The 10,869-nt window shown below is 40.3% G+C and overlaps 2 protein-coding genes across 2 annotated transcripts; both read left to right on the top strand.

Annotated features, from left to right (window-relative positions):
* The first annotated feature begins 102 nt into the window (after positions 1 to 102).
* Positions 103 to 2,865, top strand: LOC127251034 (uncharacterized). Its single transcript, XM_051274589.1, has 7 exons — positions 103 to 612; positions 706 to 783; positions 970 to 1,076; positions 1,683 to 1,760; positions 1,955 to 2,056; positions 2,196 to 2,277; positions 2,446 to 2,865. Exons 1-7 carry the CDS (start codon positions 360 to 362, stop codon positions 2,562 to 2,564), a joined length of 819 nt encoding a protein of 272 aa, XP_051130546.1. The 5' UTR covers positions 103 to 359; the 3' UTR covers positions 2,565 to 2,865.
* Positions 2,866 to 4,801: 1,936 nt separating this feature from the next.
* On the top strand, positions 4,802 to 10,423 carry LOC127251033 (uncharacterized). The gene is made up of 4 exons (XM_051274588.1): positions 4,802 to 5,284; positions 5,373 to 5,676; positions 6,524 to 6,651; positions 9,696 to 10,423. The coding sequence occupies exons 1-4, from the start codon at positions 5,159 to 5,161 to the stop codon at positions 10,146 to 10,148; spliced, it is 1,011 nt and encodes a 336-aa protein (XP_051130545.1). The 5' UTR covers positions 4,802 to 5,158; the 3' UTR covers positions 10,149 to 10,423.
* The last annotated feature ends 446 nt before the right edge of the window (positions 10,424 to 10,869 follow it).

Below are 10,869 nucleotides of genomic sequence, written 5' to 3'. Positions count from 1 at the left end.
CTGGATGGCGTCACCGGAGAATCATCACTGCGTCATCAACCTTTCCCTGTTGCTTCCCGGGGGGAATTACTGTAAAGAAGCAGCACTGTTGCATCACATACAAAATACAAATAGGTCTAAACTACACCGAAACCAGGAAAGGGATATGTTATCTACCCAGCCAGCAGCAGCTTCTGGTTTGTCTGAATCGATTGATCGAGCAAGAAAGCAAGCCCACACAACATGATACAGATACTTTCTAAAATGGATCCAAAAACTATAGAGGCCTCACTCAATCACGAAATGCTTGAATGGATCCAACCCAGTAGCCTTTATCCTATCATTTCTTGCCATTGAGTCCAGAGCAACGACCCAGGAAAATGTTTGGTGCATTTGTATTTGTTTTGAGCTCTTTATATTTGCCATTCGTTCTTCTCCTTCGTGCCTTATCCAGAGTAGAGGAGAGCAGAGTCGTTCTTGCTCAGCTTTTCTTCTGCGTCGTTCTAACCATGGCGGGAACCTCCGCCTTTAAATCCCCTTGTTTCCGTCCACCTTCTTCCTCCCTCTCGTACAGCTCCAACCCATTCCCCCTCCGAAAGCTTAGGGTTTCCTTCCCCCGCTCCACATTCCCCAGTAAGTTCCTTTGTTCCTTCATTTTTCCGCTTACCAAAAATATCAGTTGCTTGAATTGTAAATTGCTGCATTTTCCTTTTCTTTTTGTCGCAGAAATATATGCATTGACTAGCAGCGATATAAAAGTGGGCCTCAACATTGAAGTTGATGGGATTCCTTGGAAGGTTTTAGGTAATTTCTCCAAATTCTCTCGCTTATCCGTATACTTCTTTCTTGGGATGCATGTCTCTCTGGTTTTCTTGTATTGAAGAATTGTGGAAGGATTGTGGTAAATCTGCGTTCTTACTGGATATGCGTACGCGTGGGTGTTTCTCTTGTAAGCTCTTCTAATTGACTTGTTTATTGGGGCTACTTAAGAGTTCCTCCATGTTAAGCCTGGTAAAGGTGCAGCATTTGTAAGGACTACACTTCGAAACTACTTAACGGGGAATCAAGTTGAGAAAACTTTCAGAGCTGGGATTAAGGTAATTCCTTGAGAACTCAGGGATTTTGGATTCTGGTTTCTTCATGCTATGATTCCAGAATCAAGTTTATTGATGTATCCCTCTGGAGAGGACAGGTCTTTCATTTGGTAATTTTGTTGTGAGGAACGGAGTAAGTACATTTTCTGAGTTCTTTGGAGCTGCTGGACTATTATCTTTAAAGTCAAATCTGATTGAAACAGTCCAGTTAGCACATAGTTCTACACTGTAGAGGCTAAGGATGGTGTACAATTGGGATTAGGTCTAAAGTTGCAGATATCAGAGGGAACTATTTATATAAATACTCTAGTGTATGCACATAATCGTGGGTTCCATTTATATAGTATATAAAATGTTGAGGTGGTGTAATCTAAAGAAGACTTCATTCATGTAGTTAGGTGCATGATCTGCTCATTCTTGATGCTTTCAGCTCAATGTTGTATTTTACAACTATTTTTTCATCTTAATAACACTTGCATTGGGTTTTGGCTTGGTGATGCAAGGCATCTTCAGCCCGGCCAAAGTCACTCCACAACTCATTGTGCCGAAATTGGAGCAGTATCACACCTTCTATGCAGTAATTATATCTTCCTTGTTTATTTCTGACAGATTGAAGAGGCTGATATATTCAAGGAAACCAAGCAATTTACTTACAAAGATGGTTCTCAGTATGTGTTTATGGACTTGGTAAGTCTTATACCTCTGCTCCCAATGTTGAAGTCAGTTGAAATTGGAACAAACTTGCCTGGTTTTAATCTAAAACAATTGTTATCCTGTCCTTATACTTTATGATTGCATCCCCTTAAACACATGAAAAAAGTGCCTTATGTAGTAAAATACTAAAACTGATACGATATCTCATCCTGCAATACATGTTCCAGACTACATTTGAAGAATTCCGTCTCAACGAGGCAGATGTCGGAGATAAATCCAAGTGGCTGAAAGAAGGCACGGACTGCAATTTGCTATTCTGGGAAGCAAAGGTTATTCTTGGTTACTCGAACATCTGCTGCCCAACCATTGCTTCCTGTTTGAAACCAGTCCCCAAATTTTTTCGTGTTTTGCATCTCAAATCTGTCACACAGTTCTGAAAGGAAAGGTTAACCGTCTATGCTGATGCAGGTGATTGACTTTGAACTCCCCATCACAGTGAAGTTAAAAGTGGTTGAAGCCGATCCTGGCCTTAAGGGTGACACAGCTCAAGGTATAGTCGTGGGTTATTACCAACACATTGAACACAGTGATTCATATTGGACATGTGACCAAATCAGGAATCACAAGGGGCACTTGCATGTTGTGTTGTTATACAGCAGTAGCTTCATCAACTATTATATATATATATATATATATTAATCTTTCCAGTGGATTGCAGGAGGATACAAGTCTGCTACTGTTGATACTGGCGCTGTGGTCAGTGTCCCATTGTTCATAGATGTTGGCGAGGAAATTTTGCTAGATACTAGAACTGGGCAATACATGAGTCGAGCGTAGGTTATTTATTCGGGTGTCACAATTGGGGAGCATCCATTGGTTTTGCACAAGAAATGTAAGTATGCATGAGAGTTCCACAGCAAATGAAAGACTATCTATAGCTTGCATCCGGAATGGAAGAGTCATGCAGAAGAGATTTCAAAGTCCCTGCGTTTTTTGAAGCTCAAGCCTTGATTACAACAATTGCTATCAAGTTTTCAAAATTCTTGTGTGTGTTAGATAGAGGGAGGACGAGGACATATATTAACGCCCGTAAAGTGTCAACGAATCTTATTATTACGAAGAAGAAGAAGATGAAGAAATATAAATGGTGTTGAAATTATTAGTATTATAATATTATATGCAGTTGCGTATCAGAGGAGCTCCGGCCGGGCAACTCTTGCCTTGCAGTTGCTTGCTTGTCGAGAAAGAAAAGTGCAATGACGGAGAGGGCGGGACTGCCCAGCCCGTCGGCCGGAAAATTAAAGCGCGCAACCATGTCGCATCATACACAATACTACTATTAATTAATTAAATACTAGTAAGCAAAATAGCCATCCGTTCCGTCAGAAAAGTAAATTGATCGTGCGATGCGACGTGGCGGCCAACACAATTCAAGCATGCTGCTGCTGCTGCTGGCAAAAGGGGGGGGGGATGGTGTGAGTATCAATCATCAATTCGTGTTCAAACCCTCAAGGACCTGCTAAATGCTTTCCAGAACACGACGGGATCCTTCTTTGCCCATGCCCCTGCTCCTCCCTTTTCATTATTGTTGTTATTACTATGAGTGTCATCATCTTTCTGTGCTCCGCCCTGCCGCCTGCCAACAACAATCGGGCGCAGCAACTTCTTCAGTGCCTTTTGGAAGCCTGATCTCTGCCCTTGCTGTTTCCCAGTGGTGGTCTTCTTCGGAGGAGGCCACCTTGGCTCCGACAGGGTTCGACCCAGAATGGCCTGGTTCAGCTGCACCTCGAATGAGAGCCGCTCGTATTTGTCCAACAACGTGCTCTGCTCATCCCCGAACTTGTTCAACACCGCTGCCATTTCTTCCTCGCTTTCCATTCTCGAAGCCAAACCTTGCAACATCACCTGCACTCCCTGCATCCTTATATATATATACACACGTCCTGTCTTTCTGTTTGTCTATCTATCCAAAGGTGGTATCTCTCTCCCTCTCTCTAGTTTCTTAATGGCTGGCTGGCTGGCTGGCTAATTTATGTCAGTAAAATCTTGTAGAACAATTTGATTCTTACCAAGGTTGATGAGAAGAGGAATCCCTCCCACCACAACTCACAAGCAACGCAAAGCAGCCCAACCGGTTGGTAAAAGAAGAAAACACACAGAGAAAAGCAAAGTGACGACAGGGACAGGGCGTGTGTGTGAGAGAGACAGGAGGAAGAGGATTGATTCTACGTGTAAAAGGGAAGGCTGCTCCTCTGCTCCTCCAATTTGTCCAAGCAAGCAAGCCCCAGGAAGCAGCCACCAATAATAAATAAATACATACGGCACACCACACTCAACTCAACTCCATCTCCATCCACAGTATCCATTCAAATATGTGTGTGTGTTTGTACGTATGTATGTCTTCAACTAAGTGAGGCAGGGGCAGGGGATGATGAGCAGTCGGTCAAAGTTATTTGGGCTGTTGCCTTATTAAATTTTCCATTCAAATTTTGAATTTCCATTGCTACCGTATTTATATTCTTCTTCCTCTTTTAATTAATACGGAATTTATTATTGGCGAATTACCGATACCAAGCTGGCATCGAGATCGAGGGCAGTATGTGAAGGCAGGCAGGCAGGCAAGTCTCCTTTTATTTATTTACTGACACTAGCAATTTAAAATGAAATTCATACTTCAATTCCTCCTCAACGAACAAAGCCATGCCCATGCACGCATTCTTTCTTTCTTTCTTTCTTTCTTTCATTCAGTTCGTTGGTTATGTAATTTCATCAATTATTCGTACGTACGTGCTGTGTTGGTGGATCCCTCCCTCTACTCACAAGTACAAACAACCTTCCTCCTGGAATCTTCTTGTCAATTTGACTAAACTAATCAAGTTATCTATCACTCACATCACCATTCATCCATCAAAGTAAATATCAGTATATATTATATGGGGCGAGCCAGCCCACATGTCGGATGCCGATTGGAAATAAGTGACTGGATTGGATTGGAGATGGTGGTCACTGGTCAACTACATACCATATATACATACAATACATACATACATACATACATACTGGAGTCGAGTCACATACCCTCCTCTCTGTCTCTGTCTCTGTCCCTGTCTCTGCGTCCGCTGTATTCTTTAAATCCTCCCAGTTGTTGTATCTCGTTTCGTTTTGCTGCTCGATGGCGATGATACAAGCCCTCGCACCCCCCGAGTATTTCCCTAAAATTTCTCTTCCCTTTCATCTTCCAGCATCTCCTCCACTCCACACGTAGACTTAATCGTTTTTTTTTTTATCTACTGTACCTTTCGCAAGTGTTTTATATGATTCCGCCTTAAACCTAATCCCACGATGTCTTCTTTAGCTCCGTTTCGATAGAGACAATCGGAACATGCTAAAGATTTAGTTATCTCTGCAAAGCCAGGCTGCAACTTTGTGGGATGGGTAAAAATGGGATTGTAGTCTTTGTTTTCATAGTCATTCTTGTCTCCAACACTTGCAGCAGCGCTTCTCATCTCCGCAAGCTGATTACTGGTGCACCGAACAACGCTTCCACGAATTCATCGGTAAACTTCTCTCTCATCTTTTAATTTCACACGTCTCTCTTAATCCCATCCACCGAAGCATTTCTCATCGCACCTGGATTTACACCAGGTTCCGCCCACTGGTAGCCCTACTCATCAACTGAAGAAAGCACCCCAAACTACGGGGGAGCATGAAGATGCGAGGCACGGTGATTCTCATAAGGGCCATCAGACTGACAATGGAACCCTGCCGTCTGATTCCAAGGATGCCGGTCAAAATTCCACCACTCGGAAAACATCTACTGGAAAGAGCAATGCGGATACACTTGATAGAGTAAAGGAGAAGTCGTTGGGCAACAATATCAGCTGTGAAGGATCCCTTACAAGTTGCAGGCGCAATGAGATTATCGCATGCGTTAAAGCGCCCAAACAAAGTAATTCTTCAAATTATTTTGTATATCATTGAGCAGACCTTATCATGATGATAATTATTGACTCGTTGTTCCACTGTCATATACACTTGACAAAATGATGTATTGCATAAAGATAGTTTTCCCCTGATGGTTAACTTATAAAATAACACAACATTCGCCCATTGTGCCATAGTTGTAGAGACAGTTTTGAGGACAATTTTTGTGTCACTGAAGCTTCTGAAATATGTTAGGTGTACTTACACTACTATAGTACAAAAACATTTCTGGTACTGCATTGCAATTTAATTCATCAGAAAACAGAAGCTATCTCAATATGACCTGATTAGTTGACTGATAGAGTTTCTTGGTTGCATGGCTGCATGATTTTTGTGCCCACTTCATCCGAGTACTGAACTAGATAAGAATATACTTTGAGTCTACTGATTCTCCCTTTTGATTATCAAAGGGAATCTTTTGAATTTTGGGGAGCTGTCCAGTATGTTAATTCACCTAGGTTGATGATGTTAGTGCATGTTTTCCTGTAATAATACCATGCTATTTCTGAGTTTTGATTAAATTAGATATCCTTTATACCTGTAAGCTCTATATCATTCTAACATAGAATTAACGAAATTGGTGGTCGCCATTTGTATGCTATTCTTTCTACAATAATATATATTCTAAACATTTTGTGGAAACTAACTTATGGCATACGTTCATGTATGATTCTCAAAGGATTCATTTTTGTTGCATGCATTATTAGCCTTATGCTTCTGCAAAATGTGGTCTCTGCCTGGTGCAAGTTGAAACTATGAATATACACAAGACATCCTACAAAGAGATAACATGTGGTTATTATATATGGCAGGTTATTCGGACTTGTTCCTTGTAGTGCAAAATCAAGGGAAAAGTAATTTAAAAGTAGATGTCAATTTACCTAATTATTCAAAAAATCCTTGGCAAACTTTCGAAGTGCACAAACAGAACGCTACAACGGTATGTGTCTCCTTTCTCATATGAATTATCTTTATCTTATCATGTATCACAGTGTGGGTTGGAATTTTATCAATTTTTCACTTTCTTTCATATATAGTTTTTTTAGAGAGAGAGAAAGGAATGCATGTTTTTTCATGGAGAAATCATATATCACATGACATGGTACTATGGTAGGAGTGAAACAACCTTTAAACCTTGCAAAGAACCTAGAAAATCCCCAGGAAGAAAGGAACTCTTTTACGACAAAATACTAAAACCACTCCCCCGATGATATAACCCTGGTAATAGTTGAGAGATTGTGAATAATCTTCTGAAGGTTATTGACAAATAAAATGAGAGAGAATATCCATGAAAGGAAATTTTGCTTAGTACCAATTTTGGGCCATAAAGTGGGACCAGAAGATAATCTAATTAGCTAAGAAGACCTCAATGTTAAAAATAATTTTGTTGCGTGCTTTCTATAAAACCAATAATTTGCCTTATAAAGCATGTTATGGTTCATTCTAGAATCTGCTAATGCCCTTCGATGATTAGAAAAGTTAAGGTCTGACATAGGCCAAACCCATGAGCTTCTCCCTCTTTGCAAAAAAGCATTAGAAGACAGTAAGCAATTAGAAAGAGATGAGAAACATATTCAGATACAAGTTGGCTGAGTGGACAGAAAATGTCTAGGCAGCCACAAGATGCGAGGACGTCTCAGACATGGAGATCTCCTTTAATCAACTTCCAAATGAACTTGTTCAGAATAGAAGGAGCATTTTCTACCAAAGAAAGGGGCCCAGGCTTGAGAGGCCGAGAGGGAAGTCTGGTAGAGTCATGAATCCAACAATTTGACTGAAAAGTAGGGAACCATTGGGTTTTGACTTCCAAATCAGTATCTTTGGTTTGGACTAATAGTAAGGAGCTGGTTATTAGCTTTTTGAATTCCTCCATAATTTCCTCTCAGAGACTCAGTTGAGAAGAGGGTGATAGAACATGATATGCTAATTCCAAGGATTTTCTTTCCAGTACCCAAACTTTTCGATAACTCTGGATTTAGAGCAGGAAACCACATAAATACAACGAAAATAAATCTTCATAAGGAGGGATATAGAAGACCAAGGTCATCCGACTCATCCCAAAACCTATGTTTTGCTGCCATTCTTGATTCAGCACCCAAAGTTTGCCTCTTGAGACTGAGACTTTAACACCAAAGAGTGAGTTCTTTTGTAGATTGAATTTCAAGATTGTAGATAGATAAAAACACTTCAGAACATGCTTAATGACTAGAAGGGACTCAAAGTAAGTTTTGCAGAAAATCATTGTGACATGACATCAAGAATGAATTTAGTGTTGAAGTCACGTTTTACCAGCTGATACATTCTTGATTTCTACCTCCAAAAAAGTCATCCGCTTTTTTAAAGATTCCAAATAAAATACTTGCTCAAGATGACTTCTTTCACGAGGGCATTTTCCAAATTTTGGATAGAGGATATGAGCTTGTCAATTTCCATACTATAACCACAGGACTTAAAACCATTCCACCTCCTGATAAGATCCTTGAGTTGCTAGAGGTTGAATGGTATGTTTACCTCAAAACTTTCTGGAGCGATGGAAGAATCGCAATTCGCAAGCTGCCCCTACAAGCTCTCTGAAAGACTTAGATTCAAGCTAATGGTTGAAGATTGAAAGCACTCGGAACCTGGTGAGAGCCTATCAATAATAAGTTGGATTGTTTGAATCCATAATTCTCTACAAGCTGAGACATCACATAAAAGAAGATTGATACCTTATATTGAACCTTCTAAGGGAGTGAAGTATCTATCTCTGATGGAGACTTGGAGATCACGAAAGGAACTGACCAAGGCAAAGGAGCCCATGCAACTGTCCAATAGATGGTTGGATAAAGAGTTACACTGAAGCTTCATCCCAAATTGAGGAGCTGAGGAAGTTACTAATGCATTCAACTTTAGTTTCTTGTAGGAGAGCACAAACTGATATGTGTTTTTGGACCAAATTTTGAATAGCTTTCTTTCTAATGCTTAACATGATACATTTTAAGAGTTATACTGATGACAAAAGAACCTTCAATATCAATATGCATTTGTGGTATGATGCTGAAGAAAATGAGAGCAAAATTAGTTCGGCGCTAAGGCTTACTTATTTCTGCCTTTTAGGTTGGCTTTTGGCCACTGATTCACAACTTTCTGATTCTTAAAATTGCAATTGAGGAGATTGATATGTGGTGGGATTTTGTTGAAATGTTGTACGTGTTCTTACATTCACTTTGTTATGGGATAATTGAGATTGGTATGCTGTGGCAGGACAATGAAATTCGCTTGATGGGTTAAAAGATGATGTATCATTAGGTACCCTACATTAAGAAATGTTACAGCTTGTGATATATTTATATTTATGATAATTCTGTCAGGATGTTGGGCAATTAGGTGTGGATTCGAAGTAAATATATGTGGTAAATGAAATGAGACTGTTGATGTCGATGTGGACATACATAAAGACCTTCTCAATGGAAGAAAGACTATGGTGATGATGTATTTTGTGAGTGATATTACTTTATTACATTGAACATACAGATACGAATAATTGAGAAAGAGAAATAAGCAGATGCCATGGTTATGCCCAAACAAGTGGCCTGAGGAATGTGTGTTTCTTTGGGTTTGGTTTGGGAAAATTTGGTTTGAGTTTGGTATTAAAATAATGTTTGATGGGATGTGAAAGGAGAAGTGTATATTTTTGGAAAATGGAGTCTAAATAGTAAATTTGGAGAACTTTTGATAAAGAAACACATCCGTATTGTGGGATTTATTTCTGCATTTTGTAATCATAAATTCTCCAATTATCTTTCTTGGTTATTTTGTACACCGTTTTCCCTCGGATCCATGTTATGTGTTTCTAATCTGAATTCCCATTGATTTTTATATTTTTCGTGTTTGTAGATCTGCAAGCCTTCATTGATTTTGAAGTCCGTACAACCCAATTTAATCGGATATGTCTTGTGTACTTATTTTTACTTGTGTCTTGATGTCTGCATCCTTGCTTGGCAGGTGAACATCTCATCAATAGTGGGAAAGAGTGCTACCCTATTTGTGAATTTTGCCGAGGCTAAGTGTGAGCTTAGCTTGGCCAATACTATTTCACTGGACAACCTTATGCAGCAGCTCACTTTCTATTCAAAGCAGGTGACCCCAATCTATGCAGTATATGGCTTCTTTCTTTTGGTGTTGCTTTTCGGAGGGACATGGGCATGCTGCAAATTCAGGAAGAGACACGTGGTAGGAGTTCCATATCAGGAACTAGAGATGGGGTTACCTGAACCTTCCACATCTGTTACAAATGTTGATGCAGCAGAAGGTTGGAATCATGACTGGGATGATGATGATGATTGGGATGAGGAGACTGCCGTAAAATCACCGGCTGTGCACCATGCCAGAAACATCTCTGTGGACGGCCTCATTTCTAGGCCTCAAAAGAAAGATGGTTGGGAGTGGGAGGATTGAGGAGGAAGATATGCACAGGAAGAAAGGGACCATGAATAGATGGTAAATGCCAGAATGCAGTTGGTATAAAACTCATGCTCCACACCTTGTGTTAGTTAATAATGATTCTTGATGTGAGAAAATGTCCCGTTATAGAAATTTTGGTACAATGCTTTGTAATTGATACTGCTAGTCAAGATCTTGGGCTAAAAGAACCGAATGGCTCAGAGCTTATACACGGATCCTTGTATACCATACCATTCTTGTAAAAGGTGTAGCATTCATTCTGTAGAGTAGTTTTGCCCCCTCTGTTCGTAGGACTTGATCCATTATCAACTATGGAAACATGATGTGGTTTTGGTTATAAAGCTTGGGAGCTTACAATGGACAATAACAGCACCGGAGTACTGACTGAATGGATGGTATCCTCCAGCATCTCAGGAGAACCCAACAGCACAATACCAATCCCCAGAAGTGACCTTGGCTTTGCATGTGTGGTCAGTCCCTGTTCTGCCTCAGGGCATAAAGCTATATACATACTATTCCATGCTCGAGTAGGGTAACAACACATCAAAAACACGAGCGCGCAACTCAGCAGAGCGCATACATGTCATCTAGTGGTCGCACATGCATGTCATCTAGTGGTCTTGGTGCAAAGTAACGATACAGATCTGCCTTACAGAGCAAGCTAAACCGTTGCCTTCACCCCTTTCAAGACCAATGAACACTAGGAAAGCATCCA

Source organism: Andrographis paniculata, unplaced genomic scaffold, assembly GCF_009805555.1.
Source record: "Andrographis paniculata isolate CXL003 unplaced genomic scaffold, ASM980555v1 Contig38END, whole genome shotgun sequence".
NCBI classification, from domain to species: Eukaryota; Viridiplantae; Streptophyta; class Magnoliopsida; order Lamiales; family Acanthaceae; genus Andrographis; species Andrographis paniculata.
Note: the sequence above shows the minus strand (reverse complement) of the source record. Positions and strands in the feature narration are given on the sequence as shown.

Bases quoted from the DNA above. Each gene is read 5' to 3' on its own strand.
- LOC127251034 (XM_051274589.1), top strand. From the start codon at position 360: ATGTTTGGTGCATTTGTATTTGTTTTGAGCTCTTTATATTTGCCATTC. The intron at 1,077-1,682 runs GTAATTCCTTGA...TATTTCTGACAG, and splicing joins CTTTCAGAGCTGGGATTAAG to ATTGAAGAGGCTGATATATT. The intron at 2,278-2,445 runs GTATAGTCGTGG...AGTGGATTGCAG, and splicing joins TAAGGGTGACACAGCTCAAG to GAGGATACAAGTCTGCTACT.
- LOC127251033 (XM_051274588.1), top strand. From the start codon at position 5,159: ATGGGTAAAAATGGGATTGTAGTCTTTGTTTTCATAGTCATTCTTGTC. The intron at 5,285-5,372 runs GTAAACTTCTCT...GATTTACACCAG, and splicing joins ACGCTTCCACGAATTCATCG to GTTCCGCCCACTGGTAGCCC. The intron at 6,652-9,695 runs GTATGTGTCTCC...CTTGCTTGGCAG, and splicing joins ACAAACAGAACGCTACAACG to GTGAACATCTCATCAATAGT.